General features: G+C 43.1%; 1 protein-coding gene across 1 annotated transcript in view; it reads right to left on the reverse strand.

Annotated features, from left to right (window-relative positions):
• The window catches only part of TRPC7 (transient receptor potential cation channel subfamily C member 7), a 126,172-nt gene that overhangs the window by 78,025 nt on the left and 30,476 nt on the right, over window positions 1-17,671 (reverse strand). The window contains exon 2 of the mRNA XM_077768936.1: window positions 12,876-13,058. Within this exon, the coding sequence (XP_077625062.1) occupies window positions 12,876-13,058 (183 nt within the window). The remainder of the gene's footprint in view (window positions 1-12,875; window positions 13,059-17,671) is intronic.

Raw genomic sequence — 17,671 nt, forward strand, 5'->3', positions numbered from 1 at the left:
TCTGAGTTTCCATGAACTCAGTGCCAATAGTTATAGGAGTTCAAGAATGAGACACATAGTACCTAATATTCAGTGACTCATCATGGGCTACTTTGCTATTTATGTCATTTTGATTCTCAAGAGAATCCTGAGAGTTTCCTCAACAGTTTTTAGGAATGTGTCTCCTCTAGAACATGAGATTTTATTATATTTCAGAAAAATAAAACCTGGAAGAAAACTCAGATGTGTTTCATTCATTGATTCAGTCAGTTGATCAGTAAATAATTTTGAGAATCTCTTGCTTGCTTTGGTCTACTGTAGGCTAGGGATACAGTGGTGAGCTGCTGCCACAGAGTTGAGTGTGTTGGGGGGAGTAGTAAACAGGTAAACAAATGATGTTACAACAAAAGAGGGTACTGGGATAGAGAGTGGCCCATGAGGGAAGGAGCAACATGGTGACTACTTCAGATAGAATGATGAGGAGGGCCTGTCTCACCAGGAGGTCTTGAGTTTTGAACAATGAAGAAGGTCTAGCCAGAATAGATTTGGGGAAAAAGGATCAATAACTTCTCTGGGTTGGGCACTAGTGTGGAGTGATGAAGGGACAGAGAAGAAGGCAATGTAGTTGGAGAAGAGTGAGCTTGGTGCCAGGTGAATTTGGAGAGGAAGGCAGAGGATAGGCCATGCATCACCTTGTAGGCCATGGTTAGTAGTTTGGATTTTAAACATGTTAAAGGCAAGAAGATGCTGTTAGTGGCCTGCCTATATCCCTTTACCAATTAGGCATGCCCATCCCCTGCTGGTGGGGGTGTTGGCAGCTGAGTGCTCACTGATAAATCCTTCTGCAGAAGTTTACCTCTGCCACTGGGAGCTGCTTTGCTCAGAAATGCCTGGGAGGTTATGCCTCTCCCCTGAGGGCAACCTGCAAGTAAAGACTGACTGATACAGATGCCCCTTGCTGTGCTACAGTGCTGCTCACACTCCAGAGCTCTCCCATGAGATCAGGCTGAAGTTAGGCTTCACCCAAACCACTTCTTAGCTTTGAAACCACTTATAGCTCCATAGGGTCTTCTCATTTTACTGGTATATTCCTGCCTCTTCACAGGAAGGTTAGTGTCATGGATTGGAAGTAAGAGACAGTAAAACCCTTCTGTGGCTATTCATACAAGTCCCTATTTAGGGAACAAATGATTATACTACCTTTGCACAGTTAGGATACTGTGGCCTTTTAAGGAATGTCACTGGGCAGGCAGTGCCTCTAATACTAGAAGTGTTAGAGGTGATGTTTTTGGTAAACAGGCGGGTTTGTGTTTGCCGAGTTCCTTTTACTTCTTTTAATCTTTCCTTGGTTGCATGCCTATGTCGAGTCAACAGGTGGTTTGATATTTAGTTTATAGTTAGATTAATTTTATATTGTTAATTATCAGTGGTTATCCACTCTGATAAAAGCTATGCAAGGAGAAATATTTCTTGTTACTCATATTAACATTGTTGCTTCTATTGTTGAATAGATTAACTCACTATTAACTTAGGAGATGTTTGCATATTTTTGGTATTAAGTTGTTTTAATTGTTGAGCTTGAATGCTTTCTCAGTTGATGGCTGCTTTTAAGCCAACTATGGTTCTGTTTATGCTTACTCTCTAAAAAAGATTGTATCCTAGTTCTAAAAAGCTGTACCTTTTTAGATTGTATTTTAAACTTCTGTTGGAATTTTGGGGTGGTTAGGTAAGTTAGTTTAAAGATGTACTAAAATTCTCTTCTGGGTAACCAACTGTGTTACCAGGTTCATTAAGCTTTTCACCTCTACCTACAAATCTCACTATTTTGCAACACAGATGAGCTCATCCTGTAGAGATTGTTCATAGGTAGCTCGTCTGATTTCGGGGAGCCTATATCAGGAGCCTTGTCTCAGCCTCTGCTTCTTGCATTGAGGATTATGAGACTGTAAGCTCCCTGAGGGGAGAAACTCCACCTGTCTCACTTTGAGATGGAAGATGTGAGCAGGGTGTGACATGATCTGAGTAGTTAAAATTTTTTTCTAACTGTTGCTTTTGTGTGGTGGGGGCAGCCAGGGGGAGGAGAGGAGGGAGAAGGCAAAGGTAGGAAGAACACTTAGAGGCTATTCCAGTCTTTAAAGTACAGGATGACTGTGGCCTGGATTATGTAAGCAAAGGGATCTCTCTTAAGCACAGATTTCCATCCACAATTACACTTACAAAACTTCCCTTCCATCAAGGAATTTGCAAGTGACCTTAGGGAGATGAATGTTAATAAAAGAATAATGCATTATGGTACATAATGGGAGGAATATATAAAAGATCAAATGCTCATTAAGACCCTGAATCCATATATAAGCATTTAGTGCAGAAATAATGAGAGTTTGTCTTTAGCTTAATTACTGGAGTTAGTCACAGGTCCTTGGGGGGACTATAATTTCTAAGATCTGTATGACTCTGGGATAAAAGTGACAATTTGAAAATGGCTCTTGTTCTTTCCACTTTGGGCAAGTAAATGCATCTGATTTGCATCTCTTTCTTGAAGGCATTGGGGATTTATGTTACTCCCTTGAATGCTCCTCAAATTCTTTTCTTCTTGTTAACCTCCAAATCAGGATGTAATAATAATCAGACTATTTCAGCAAATGCAGCACATGATGAATATCATGATAGTTTCAAAAGCTAAGGCTGCGTAGCCTAGGAAACATGATAACCAAGAAGAAGGAAAATGCTTTAAAGGATTATCCTTTCATGCAAATATTTATATAATGAAAGAGCTGAACAAAAGGCAGCAAAATAACCAGAAGGCGATAGTTTTCTCCCCTATTGTGACAGCCCTTACTTTGAGGATCTGAAATCTCTTTTGCAAAAGCATAGTAGTATCTGATCTTTAGAGGAAGTTGTGTTAGATGATTTACAGCAGGCCTGAGGAAGGGCAGAGAGGAGGCTTCAGGTGCTCTGCTTTTCCCTCTGAAAATGGAGCCAGGCAGATGTGGGGGCAGGTTCGAAACTCATACTAGTGAGTGCAGGGAGCAATCCTGAGATCTGCTGTGGAATAGTCAGTGATCTGAGTCCCTCTTTGGGGGGACAAAGGCCCCTGGGTCTCTCCCTGACTATGCACAGGCACCCTGGGAGCCACTCACCTCTTTGCTCCCTCCCTAAGACTGCCAGGCAGGAACCAATTTTAGGCTTTCTTTAGATAGTAAGAGTTCTTTTCCAGATTTCCAACCCCAGAGGACACATGTCATCAATGGAGAAAATGGAGGTGGTGGCCTCATACTTTGAGACCAGCCTGGAACATCACCTGAATATTATAAGGCCTTTTAATCACAAAGGGAATTATAGTTAGTTGGAGAAGGATTAAAGCCTATGACTTTGCACTTTGCGCCCATCTATTCATTTACTCAGCAGGGAGCCTGTACATTATGTGCTGGGTAAGTACTGTTCACAGACCAAGATGAATGAGGAGAGGTCCCACTTTGTAGGAGCTCAGTCTTTCCGCAATTTAGAATCATGAGAGCCTTTAAAAAACACATTCACGGGGTTCCTGGGTGGCTTGGTCAGATAAGCATCGACTTCGGCTTAGGTCACGATCTCACAATTTGTGAGTTTGAGCCCCATGTCAGGCTCTGTGCTGACAGCTCAGAGCCTGGAGCCTGCTTCAGATTCTGTGTCTCCCTCTCTCTCTGCCCTCCCCTCTGTCTGTCCCTCTCTCTAGAATAAATAAACATTAAAAATTAAAAAAAAAAAACACATTCCCTAGGCTTGGAAGAATTGGATTGGAGACTGTGGGTGCGTCACCGACATTGGTGTTTTTAAATAAAGCTCTCAGGTGGCTTCATGGTGTGGCTAAGTTTGAGAATTCAGTTCTAGAGAGATACAGTGAGTTTGAGTTTGATTTCATCTTGGATTTGGTCTAGAGAGATGCATTACATGCTTGGAGAACTGTGAACCCTGCCCCCACGGTTTGTCGTTAAGAGGCTGTGGCCTAGATTCTGAAAACCATCCTAGAGCTTCTCAATGTGGAATGATTTTGTTCCCACCCTTTCCCCCAGGGACATTAGAGACTATCTGGAGACATTTTTGGTTGACACAACATGGGGGGAGAATGCTACTGGCATCTAGCAGGTAGAGGCCAGGGACATTGCTCACTGTCCTGTAGTGCACAGGATGGTGCCCCCAGCAAAAAAAACTGGCCCCTAATGTCAGTAGTACTGAGTTTGAGAAACACTGGTTTAGACTTACGGGTAATTTTACTTATAAAACCAACATAGCAAACAGCTTCCATTAGCTAACATTTATTTTGCACTTACCATGTTCTAGCTGCATTATGTGTGTTAATAAACATTGATTATTGTTTATTAGGTATTATTTGCTCTCATTATAGAGATCAGGAAACTGAGGCCCATGAATGAAATATGTTGTCTGAAGGCACATACCTAGCAAGGGAGGGACTTAGGACTCAAACAGTCACAGTCAGGCATCCAGATGCAACATTGTACTGATGCCCACCAGGGCATCTCTTCTTCTGAGAGTTTAGCCAGGCAGAAAAGGGGTACATGCATACTTGGATTAGTCCTTCTTAAGATTTGCTTTTGAGAAGAATGAACTTCATTTAATCATTACAAAAGATAGTCCCTCTGAGACTCTTGAATGCTGACAAAAACTGAGGACTGATGGATGTGGGGGGAGGGGGGGATGGGCATGGAGGAGGACACTTGTGGGGATGAGCACCGAGTGTTATGTGGAAACTAATTTGACAATAAACTATTAAAAAAAAAAAAAAAGATAGTCCCTCTGAGCTGACAGATTAACGGACATTGATCATTTTTGTGCCGTGTGGTCAGGCTAGGGCTACGGAAGTGCTGAGAGGAATTCCCAAAGAGGTTGCAGATTGATGCTTTTGACACCAGTAGATTCTAACAGTGTTTGGCAGCTACTGGGCACCCTGCGGTGCAGTTTGAGGTAGTGCCTGACCAGCCAGACTGTGTTTATGACAACTCTGATCTTCATAACTCTGAGCATCTGGTAAAACGATGCCTCAGCAGGAAAACACAGTGGGAGAATGTCTGCTTAGAGCGTGTGAGTGTCTGAATGGACTCTCAGATGTCCTCTAGAAAGCCCTGGTGTCCCCAGGTCCCCTTTGCTCACTGTTCTGTGCTCTGTGCAGACAGAGGAAATGAAACAGAACCCCAGCAGAGGTCATCTTCCCTCTCTCTCTGTCCCTCCCCATGGTCACTGCACTTGGAGTGAGGGGTATCAGTCAACTGTGCTTCTCCTGCTGAACCTCCTTGTCTCTATTGGTGCAGATTTAGGTCAGGAGACTCTTGAGCATCAAGGTCCACCTTATGTGGGAGGTTGCTGTGGGCTCGTGGGTTAGGTCACTTAGCTAAAGCCACATACTCAGCAAGCCTAGAACTTGAGCATGCAGACTTGCAACCGTAACATGTTTTTGTTTTCTTCTCCTGGGAGTTTTTCCAGGTAGGAAAATGGGCCATTTACAGCATGACTGTAAAATATGCACAAGGTGGTGATTTTTGGGAGAAGGAAGCAAAGAGACTTCTACTGGTGTTAGAGCCCTGGCCCAGCTTTAGACAGAGCAGTGATACGGGTGCAGTCGGCCCCCTGCCCCCCAGCTCGCCCCTCACTCCTTGGCATTATGCTCTGAGGGGAAAACTGTGGGCTCATTTTGTGTGGTTCAGGGCCCCAGGTCTGTGAAGAAATCTTGAAATGAAGTTGACAGCATGGAATTGAGGTTCATGGAGGGCATCAACTTGGTGTGTTACCATTTTTTTGGTAGAGATTTTCTATTTTTATTAAGAACACAGGCTATTGGCAAAGAATTTTACAGTCTCTCCAGGCTTGGCTGGGCTCTCAGCTCTACTGTTCAGCTGTCTCTTCTATCTCCCATGGAATTTTTTCCTCAACTTTTTTTTTCTCACTTTTTTGAGGCTGCCTTCTATCTCAGAGGTTGATTCTGCTTCCTATTTATAGAGAAGTTGAGGCTATTAATATGAATTCCTTCAACTTTTGTCCTTTTGATAGTCATTAGTGCTATCTGCCGAATAGCTTCATTTTTCTCATCTTTCAAAATACGGCAGGGTTATACTCCCTGGCTTCTCTCATGGTGCTGGTGGGCTCTGTGACTAACTGTTGACAACAGGTTGTAGGGGAAACAATGTGAGTCCCTTCTAGGTAGAAGAATTTACTTGCTGGTGTGGGACTCTGCATCGCTGGACTTCCGTTTGGCAGTGGGGGAGCTTTGGAGAGGGTAGTTGTGCCTACCATCTCTTCCAAGATGGAAACAGAATGAGCAGTAAATAAGCCACCTTTTGCTAAAAGCCCCTACAGCTTCAGCTGTGCTTGTCAACTCAGCATAATGATGCCTGTGTTGACTAATACTCACTTTTGCCCAACAACTTTGCAGCATCCATACCCGCCCTGTTTGCCTTGCAGCCTTTCTCAGAGGAAAAGCTGTCTATGCATCTTTCCTCATCTTATAACCACTTCTGATTAAAGTTCTCCAGTGGCTTCCTATTATTCTTAGAAATGAATGAGAACAACATCCTTTAGCATCATCTAGGAGCCTCTGTAAGGTCTGGGCCCTGCCTGCGCCTTTACACTCATCCCACACCCTGCTCTTCTGGACGCCTTCCAACTCAGCCACATTTACCTTTCAGTTTCTCTTATATGCTCTCTTTTGTTTCTCATCACAGGGCCTTCGACTATGCGTTGAGCATGTTCCATCCTTCAGAAATGTCCTCCCAAAGTCTGGTTAACTTTTTATTCTTTAGCTCTCAGGGCAAATATGACTTCCCCAGAGAAACCTTCACTGACCTCCATGATTAGGTCACATCTAGCTTTAGAAGTTATCATATCCTGGTCTCTTTTATAATAGTTACTTCAGTGGCAGCATGACAGTTTGTTGGTGTGATGTTTTGATTAATACCTGTCTTTCCCATGATGGCTGACATCGTGTCATTTCTATTCACCATGATGTCCCCAGTGATTAGCACAGCATGGTCTGTAGTGACTCACTGAAAGCCTGTTGAAGGCATGAGGGAGGGTGTGCACCCATATTGTCCAGTGTGGTACCCGCTGCCCACATGTGCTTTGATATTTAAGTTATTAATTTAAAAATTATTAAGAATTGAGTTCCACAAGTATATTAGCCACATTTTAAGTGCTGCCTAGCCATAAGAAGCCAGTGCCTACCATGTCAGAGAGCAGAAAAATAGAGCATTTCCAGCATCACAGAAAATTCCCCTGGGATAGTGCTGCCAGGATAAAGTCCAAGTGGCTGTGTAATGAAATTACCTCAAGGGTTTGGTTTGGACAAGCTTTCCAGTCCGCCCCTTTCCTACAGTGATACAGTCATGGCAGAGTGCATGTCCCCCTCCAAACGCATCCCCAAGCATGCCACTCTCCCTCAGGTCTCTGTGACTTTTCAACTTTTACCTCCCTCTGCCTACAGTGTCCTCCCATACCTCTCTGCTAAATTGACATTCCATCCAGGACCTCTCATCCTCTTAGCCCCATCTCAAACATTTCCACTTCCGGGAAACTTTTCTTGGGGTCATGACCAAGCTGGTCACTGCTTCCTCTGGCCTCCCTGCTGCCCCTTCCCATCTATGTTTAAATGTCCTGCTCAGAGATGATTGTGTTCACTGTTGTTCACACTTCTCTCCTTTGCTATATGAACCTTTCAAGGGCGAGGCCTGGGTCTTTGTCTTCTCAGTCTCCCCAGTGGCATAGTAGACACAGTGAATGTTGGTTAAATGACGTCTAAGGAAATGAATAACAATCACAGGGGATATTATTTCCTTAGTACAGTGGTGTGGAGAAAGAGGGAACTGTCTTAGTAGGGTTAATGAGACCCCCTGCCCCCCACATTCATTCCTTCTCCTTCCCATGGTCCTGTCTCAGGGCTTTATTTCATGTGAGATTAGCTTTCTGAGCCAGGAATCACCCAGGAGCTTGGCAGAGTCATGAAGGGGAACCTCTGAACTTTCAGTCTGGAAGGCTCGGCACAATGGAACTGCTACATTAGGAGTCCCATCATTTTGAACCATGGCCAGTGCCATGCTTAGGTCCCACAAACCAAGCCACAAGTCAGGACGCTAGAGCTGGAACCACCTGCAAGTCTGAAAGGGGTGACTGCTGTGAATTCTACTTTGCTCAGCTAGTGAAGTGCAGAGACTACTGCTGCCATAGTCCTAGCATCCCTGTCCCTCCCTTCCCCACCACCCGATGGCTCCTTAAGGGTTGGACTGTCATACCCACCTTGGGATGCCAGGCAGGATGTAGAGCTCACAGGCAGTGGCTGAAACAACTTGTATTCATGTGTTCTCTTTTTTTTTTTCTTTGTAATAGATGTTTGCTTTGTTATGTCCAAAGGGACCTCTATCCCTTCTACAGGGTGGAGTTAAGGATTCTGTCATATAAACAGGACCTTCTGAGTCTCTCTGTCCCACTTTCCTGTGGCATTTGAGCTTGGAGGACACATGTCTACAAAGTTATTTCAGCACATAGGAGATTCATATGATCCTCATTAAGGTAGACCAGGAGTCACGAAGAAGGAAGGGATGATGGAGGGGAAGGAAAGGAAAATAGCATCCCTGTGAGCCTAGAGATAAAGAAACAATCAAGAGGAGAGAGGGAGAGAAGGGAGTGAAGGGCCCAGATGTGTCTTCAGTTAGACAAGTTGAATAGAGCAACAAGCACTATGTTTGGATCTCTTAAGCATTGCCACTCAGCAGTGACCACGTGCCAGACACTGGACTCCCTTTGTGGGTACAGCCTGAGTCCAGCTGAGTCTAAATGGATTTCAAGACTGGTTGCATCTTTCTTACTGGTAGAGCTGGAAGTCTCCTAAGCATTTTTTTAGAATTGATATGCAGAGGGAGAAGAGTGCTTTTAATTAAGAAAGATAATAGGCATGGTTCCAAAGGGACAAAGATAGAGATGGAGAAAACAGTAAGATGTCTGTTAGTCACATTGGCCCTGAATGAGAAGGGCCAATGTGGGCTGTAGGCCAAAGCTGGAGGGATTGTTTTCTTTATCCATGAGCACAAAAGAACTTGCTTCTGAGCTTAAGTGTGACTCAGTATGGGGAACAAGCATCCTTATTTCTTCATAAGGCAAACGTGGCTTCTGAAGGGACTGCAGTCTGTAAAGGCTGGGATGGACTGGGATGGGTGACAGAAATGCATTAAGTAATGTGAGCATTGACTCTAGGCCAGTGCAATGTGTGTATTGTATTGCTTCATTTATACCCACGGGCTGATGGGCCTGAGGCTGTTTAAGGCACACCTAATTTATCCCATTTGATTCTCTCATAATCCTACTATGAAGTAGGTATTTTTATCCGAAGTTTATAGATAAGACAAGTCATACATAGGGAGGCTAAGTGACTTAAGTGACTCCATTAATAATTGGTTGGACCAGAATTAACCTTAAAGGGCATATATATTTTTTAAAATGTTTATTTATTAATTTTGAGAGAGAGAGAGTGTGCATGTGCATGGGAGCATGGGAGGGGCAGAGAGAGGGAGAGAGAGAATCCCAAGCAGGCTCCGTGGTATTAGTGCAGAGCCTGATGTTGGGCTCAAATTTACAAACCCAGGAGATCATGAGCTGAGCCAAAATCAAGAGTCAGACACTTAACTGATTGAGCCACCTAGGTGCTCAAAGGGCATCTTCTTAGCCACTTCTCCAGCACTGTTTTCCAGACACACTTGTTAACATTTCATATGACACATTTGCCTAGGTTTTTGTGGAGGTTGAGTTACCCTCTTCAGACAAAAGTCATGGAGAGCAACCGTATCCTCACAAGGCTGTTTGTCTTTTCTACAGGAATTTTAGGCTATAATGACAATGTCCTTATGTTTCTTGCATTTTTAGGGAGAAGACAAAGGACAAAATAGGAATGTCTCTGGAAATAGATTATTTAGTTCCAAGAAAGGAGGACATCATTAACAGTAATGATGCTTCCCTATGGAACTCTGGAGAACTTTCCAGTTTCCAGAGCATTTCCTCTCATAGCAATTCATTTGAAAGTTCACAGAACACTCTGCAGCAAAAACTTCTATACCCGTTTTGCAGATGGGGAATGAGACCCAGAGAGCATCAAAGATTTGCCCAAGACCACGTGGCTAGTAAGGAAATAATCATGCTAAACATCTGGTTTCCTGACACCTACTTCATAACTCTTTTTTGTGTCCCAGATTGTCCCTTGTGCACTGGTGGAATAACTATTCTTTATCTAATGGAGGCTGATATTATGGTTGGGCTGTCTGGAAGACTAGGCATTAGTGTTGCCTGTAGAGAGGCAGACACTCAAGTGAAGGACATGGTCCAGGGCTCGTTACCACCCACAGGCTGGCACCCACTAGATTTGAATCTATGCATTTCATAGATAATGTAGGCTGATTCTGTATTAGAGTTTCCCAAAGACTGTTACACGGAAAACTAGTTTCACCAGATGTTCCATGAGAAACAGAGTTCTGTGGTCAAGTAATACATATTGTACTCTTCTTTAAATTAGGGTAGAAATGCATATTAAAAGTTCTGTAATGTCTTTAAGCAAAGAAATCTATTTAACTCAACATCTCCAAATTTATTTGAACACAAAACCTTTTTTTAAGGTCATAGATATTAGCATATGAAACTGCCAAGAACAACTAGTTTGCTTTAATTACTGAGTTAATGGTTTGATTTGATATCATGTAGATAAAGACTTGGGAATTTTTTATGGTTTTTATTCCAGCCTTAAAACTATCATACATGCCAGGTGTGAATGCTGGTGTATTTATACATAGGCCTTGGTGCTAGTCATTTCCTAACTCAGAGACCCAAGGTTAGATGGTGCCCATGTAAGCATGCTAAAATTCATAAATTAAAAATGCAATATTATTATTATATAAATACACCTTTTTAACATTCAGTATTTTCACTGGTAATTCATGATGGGTAAATGTCAAGGAAAGCTCTGAGTCTGTCTGCTGTTGCATAATGGCATACATAGTTTGAGAGAATTTATACCCATTGTAGGTCTTTGAAATGAGCAAGGCTGACTTCTTATGCAGGTTGTTTATCACCTTCCTACCAATGGATTGGCACAGACATTCGACATTCATGACGGATATTTCCTGAGACCTTTATGACTCTCCTAATTGGCACATACCACTAAATATTTCCCTCATAAACCTTTTTATTCTGCCCCAAACTATCATGTTTATGGAGTGCTTCACTTTTTCATCTCATTCGTCACCAGGGCTGATTTGTACTTGGTAGGTGACAACAAGAGGTGGTGGCCAGACTTCAGGACTAGCTATTGATCTACCCTCGATGACAGTTTCGCTAAGAGATTTGGATGTATATGGTGAACGCTTGCATTTCGTGGGCTGTTGGAATTGCTTATGAATAGCCAGCTGTCAGTGTCCATATGCAGATGCCAGGCATCCCCTGTTCTTGGGGTTTTCACAGGCATCTTTGCCTCCACCCTGTGCTCCTTCCCTGTGCTGGGAGGCAGCCAGACACGCTTGCTTCTGGGAGGAAGGAAATGCTTGGGGTTCTGGAAACTCGTGCTCATCTTTACCACTGCTAAACATTTGCTATAGTGGGGTTTGTGTGAACTCCAAAGCCATGGATATCTCAGCAGCTTCTGGAATGGATTGCTGTGCTCTGATGAAAAGCCTCAGTGAGCTCTTGGGATTGGCAAAAAAAAAAAAGAGTTTTTCTGAGCTAAGAAAACAGGGTTGTACTTGAAGCTGCAGCTCACCCCCTCTCTTTTCATAGCCCTGTGATTTTGAATCGTAATCAAAGGTCACCTTTCCCGTGATTTGTATAGTTTAACTTTGGGACTCAGAGTCTCTGAAAAAAGTTATTTTTCTTATTTTTTTATTATTATTAAAAGCAAAATGACAGGAGGATTTTTTTCAGACTTGGAAGCTCTCACTAGATGAATTCTACTGATATATGTGATTCATTGAAGAATGATTCACTCCACCCAAATTAAGATAAGTAAGAGAAATGCCCATAGGTCAGTTTGGGCGTTTTGAAACTACCCCCGGTATTGACCCTGTGAGATGGGGAAAAATTAAAAACCCCTAAAGACTGGTCACCCATTTTGCTTATGTGGAAAACACAATGATATTTAAACACATGAACCTTTGGAGGTCTGCAGTTTTCATCAGGATGGATGGCATCATCTAACATAAGAGCAGATTCTAAAGAACCCAGAGTACATCTAGAGTGGAAACATAATTGAGATTTGCTGCTCAGGACTTCAGTCTGACTACCCACTGTGGATCTGAGGGCCATGGGGTACCTGTGGCCATTCAAGACACCTTGAGGTTGACTGAGGAGGTGGTATTATTCCCAGTATTATTCCTGTGAAAGTCTATATGAGCTTCCTACTAAGTACTGTCATAAGCCTTTGGAGTGCAATTCCTCTGAGGCTCTCAGAACCATGGATCCCATGAAGCCTCCACACTGAAACATTTTCTAGTCAACAAGTCCCAAGCACACAGAGAAAACTCAGCCAATGCTATTGGTAGACCAGAATAATATGTTTCTCATGAAAACTTGGGAGTTGGCCTACTTGCTAATGTGATGTCACATTGTCCCTGCCAGTAGTTTGGAGGCTGAAAATCTCCTCTTTTGTTTTCCAGGCTCAAAGCCTGTTCATGGAATTACAGTCATGCTAGCTATCTTTCTCGAGGAGTGAAGAAATGGGGTGCTGAAAGGGGCTCGAGCAGTCCTGCAAGGCAGGCAGTTCTCTGTCTAGAGAAAAGTCGAGTGATGGGTGTTTTCACAGTCGCCTTGTGGGAACATAAAATATGCATGGGCCAACTGCCCTGCAAGGCAGGAAGGCCTTGCGAGGTGGGGAAGCTTACCTTCTTGACTTCATATTTAATGGCGAGTTTGATCCGGCTCAGACTTGGACGGTGGTGGTCGGACCAGACTTGGAAGTTCACATCACCATTTAAAATCGCTTCCACCTCTTCTGTGTCTCGGCATAGGTCCAGCACGCCCACCACAAAATCCTTGCATTGCATAGATAACTTCCTGTAATCATTCTAACAGAATAAAGAGAAATCAGGGGTGTGTCACACTGAGCCCCGCACGCACATCAGCGTGCCCAGCACAGCAGGGTCCACCCTGTGTAAGCTTACAGAGAGCACTGGAGTGAGGGTGTGCTGTGTCCACAAGGCACCGCAACCCAGAGGACACCTTCTCTAAGCTGGAATTTGTCAGGGTGTGCTACATGGTCCATCTGTGTCTGAGTCACCTTGGGTGCATGCTAAGATTGCAGATTTCCAGGTCCTGTCACTGACTGACTGAGTCAGAATTTTTGCGGTGGAGGCCCAGGAATATGTCTTTTAACTTGTTTTGTAAGTGATTCTGATGGCTACTTGAAGCCCATCCTGGGCTCTTTACAAGCACCAGTTCTGAGAGCAGGGTGATCAATGAACTTCTAAGACTGGAAATAACACTTCACTAATTTACCACCAATATATAGTGGGAACTGTTCTACACAGGAAGTTTATGGGGAAGATACAGCTGATAGGCTAAAATTGGAAAAAAAAATCTACACAGGTGTGCTTTCTTTTTATGTGCTGGAAAATCTGGTAGTAAATTGTAAATTTAAAAATCAAATGTAATTTAAATCTAACCATGATCTTTTCTTACCACAAATCCTTTTGTGTGATGAACATGGCTCCTTAAATTCTTGCCTATTGAATAAACATTTCTAGAGCTTGACCTTTTCTTTCTTCCCTCCCTCCCTCCTTCCTTTCTTTCTTTCTTTCTTTCTTTCTTTCTTTCTTTCTTTCTTTCTTTCTTTCTTTCTTTCTTTCTTTCTTTCTTTCTCTCTCTCTCTCTCTTTCTTTCTTTCTCTTTCTTTCTTCTCTCTCTTTCTTTCGCTTCTGGAGTTCCCTGTACTTTATCTAGGTATGCCTTTCAGAAGTCTCTTCGAGAGGCTGCAGGTCCTTTCCTAGTGATATGCCAACCTCACTCTCCCCAAAACAGGTTGCTTCATCTCCACATAACGACCCAAAGTGTCGGACAAAAAAATGTTTCTTGTCACCCTCCTGTCACTACTCCCCCAAATATTCTCCTCTAGAGGTTTCCTTGTTCATTTGTTAATTGAAACAAGTCTATTCAGAGAGGACACAAGAGCCACATGTCAGTTTTAGTGACATGTCAGCAGTCCGGACTGGTAAATAGTGGTTGGTAAGCAGGAATGCAGGTTTGCTTTTCCAGAATTTGGATTCCTGAGTAGATAGGTGGAACCTGGCAAGTTGTAGAAGTTTAGCCATTTTTCTGAATTAATGATTCTTGTCTCCTTCCAGCACTGCTGCATCAAAATGTCACTGTGCATTAGAGAAAGAATGCAGTAAATGTTTGTTTGCTAGGAGATCAGGATCAAGAAAATGGTTTCTGACAAGAGTAGCCACCCTTCATTTTTAATATATAATTTAAAGAGAAGAAGGGAATTCTGGGTAGGAAAATGACTGCTCAGCTCAGGCAGACTATCATGGAGAGAAATTCAGGGAAGATACTAGGAGAATTCTGGATTTTGATATCTGGCGTGGAGCCTGATTAGTGTGTTATGAAGAGCTGTGTTGTCTGTGCTTCCATCCTTAACACCGCTCCCTCCCTCCATCCCTTCCTTCCTTCTCTTATTATTGAGGGCCTCTCACGTACCAGGCAATGAAAACTTGGCAATGAGCAAGGCAAATGTGGTCTCTGAGTACTGTGGGGTAGAGGAGCCTAGGGACCCACTCTCTGGATTGCATAACAGTAATGCTAAGTAAAACTTGCTCAGAGCTTATTCCAGCCAGGATATTCTGAGAGCTCTGATGAGCCAGAGGTAGGAAACTCCAGGGACTGGGCTCAGCAAAAGGGACCTCTTCAACTCTGGTGGTCCTTCTACCACAATTCAGGTTCACTAAGTCTACCTGGCTCCCACTCCATTACCATTATTGTCTCTTTCTTGAAAAGAAGGAGTCTCTGATTACTGTTAGCTATTCCTGGTAAGACAGACACTTCCCCATTAGTTGGACATGACCTTGTCTTCTTGGTAGAAACTCCTGCCTAGAGCTGAGTGCATGGATAGATACAGAAAAGAAGTGGAAAGGGCTTGACCCAACCCATGGCCCCAGCTCCCCATGCTAGGAACATCAGGCTGTACTACCCCAGGCCTTCTGCATATTTCTAGGTTCAGCATACTTCAGAATACAGGGTGCCATTTTATTTGAGACGTGTACTTCCCAGGGTTCTTTCAACTAGCCTGGCTATAAAAAGGGGAGACAAAGCAGACACAGCAGCCAAAGTATGTAGTTTGCTTTTTACTTCCTTCATTGGAGATAGAGACTGGAAGGCAACAAACCTGGTGTCTGTGGATGGCTAGAAGAGTCAGAGAGAACCTGGGCCTGCCAGGAAGACAGAGATGACATGGGTAGAGATAACTGCACATGGTGAGCGATGGTTATGGCCAGGCCCAGGCTTATCAGAGAGAACTGTAGGTGAACATCTCTGGGTAATTATGATGAAAAAATTATTGGGCCAACACTGAGCTCAGTGAGCCTTCCAGGTCACACCCTCCAGCTTTAGTTGCGGGTAGATGAGACACACAGCCAGGACTTCACAGGTGCCCTTTTAAAAATATTTTCATCTTCTACACATTAAAGTCTGCAAGTCCCAATGTGTGACAGATGTTCTGCTTACAGCATCTCACTTAATCCTTATAAAATGTCATGATGGAGGGACTATCAGCATTTCCAAGTTAAAAAGAGGAAACTAAGACCCAGAGAGGGAAACTAAGGCTGAATCCACTTTCCCTTCTATTAGTAACTTACTTATCTCTGGATCACTCTTATCTTCCTTGAATATTTTAGCTCCTGTCTCAGTGCCCTCTTCCAACATTACTGCTGTTGTTATTCTTGGTGGTTCCAATATTCAGAAAGATGGCCTTCCCATTACTCTGCTCTCTCATTTCCTTGATAGAATCTTTCTCAGTGACCCCAGCCTCTTTCCTTAACTCTTAACCCAGCCATTCATTCTTTTAATTATTCCCCACAACTGCAGCTCCTTCATGACTCCACCTTCAAGTCTCCCCGTTTCTGACCACTGCCTCCTATATGTCAAGCTCACTCCCTCTGGGAGCCCAAACCCAGCAATCTTGTGATTCCACCATACCTACAAGCCATTGATGATACCTCCCTTTCACTAGCTTTCATTCCCTTTAGATGTCTGTCTCCCTCCTTGCAGTGCTTATATTTCACAGGCATTTGTTAAAATCATCCCTGCACATAACATTAGCTCTCTTGCCCTCCTCTTATTTCATCCTTCCCACTGGACAAAAGCATGTCTTGAGTCTAACTTTCCACTGCCTTGTTCCTACATCTGAATAGTAAATGTGGCTGGAGAACACACACCTGCACTGATCACACATGCTACAGATGACCTCCAAACTCAAGCAGTACTTGATGCCTCTGGGCAGTTTATCCTCCCTCTTTCCTAACAAGTATTTCATACCTTCTCCTTTCCTCAGTCTTCTAACACCTCACCACTTCCTCCTGACTCTCAAACGAAGACCCTGTGTCCTGTTTTGCTTGGAAAATGGAAGTCATCAGAAGAGAAGCACCACATGCTGACAACATCACATATTCTACCTTCGTGCATCTACATTCATGGACTGTTTTTCTTCCTCTTGCTGTGGGTGAAGTGCTCTTGTTCCTAACTAAGGACAACTTGTCCTCCTTGGTGCTAGATGTCAGCCTCTTACACCTAATCCTGCAATCTTCTTTTCTTTCTCCTGTGTTGTCAATTTCTCCCTTTCCCTCAGTATGCTCAGTATACAAATGTAGTGCTAGCCTGTCATCTTAAAAAAGAATTTCTTTTGACCCCACTTTCCTCTCCAATTACCACTACAATATTCTGTTCCATTTTATAGCAAAACTCTCAATAGAGTTGTCTCCATTCATTGTTTCCAAATGCCCTACAGGCATTCTTTCTTATTCCATTCAATAAGACTTTCACGCCCACATGCAATTTCTCCACTGAGATTGTTTTTATCAAGGTCACAAGTGACTTTCATGTTGCCAAATCCAGTGGTTGATTCTCCCTCCTCACATTATATGACCTACCAAGAACTTTGACTTAGATGATGACTTCTTCCTCTCTCACATACATTTTTCACTTCGTTTCCAGCGTAACATTCTCTTCTGTGTTTTCTTTCCCAAAATGACTACTTTTTGTATTCTTTCTAGAATTATACTCATCTCCCTGATGTCTTAATTTTGAAATGCCCAAAGATGTGCCTGGTCCTTTGAATTCTCCTTTTATCTATTTATACTCATTGCCTTAGTGACCTCATATAAGAGCATTAGAAACCATCATTTGCTGATGATTCCAAAAGTTACATCCTTAGCACATCCTTCTTCTGAACTTGACTCCTATATCTAATTGCCAAATTGACATTTCCACTTAGGTGCCAAATAGCCTTCTCAAACTTAACAAAGCTGACTCTGGATCTAGTCTTCTCCACCTTAGTTTCTCCCACCCTTTCAGTTGTTCAGGAGAAAAACAAAACCAAAAAATCTGTCCTGGTCCACCATAGTGTATTCTCCATACATCGGTTGGAGGCATACTTAGAAATAATAATTGGATCATGGCACTGCCCTGT

This window comes from Crocuta crocuta, unplaced genomic scaffold (genome assembly GCF_008692635.1).
Source record: "Crocuta crocuta isolate KB4526 unplaced genomic scaffold, BGI_CrCroc_1.0 scaffold64, whole genome shotgun sequence".
Taxonomy (NCBI): domain Eukaryota; kingdom Metazoa; phylum Chordata; class Mammalia; order Carnivora; family Hyaenidae; genus Crocuta; species Crocuta crocuta.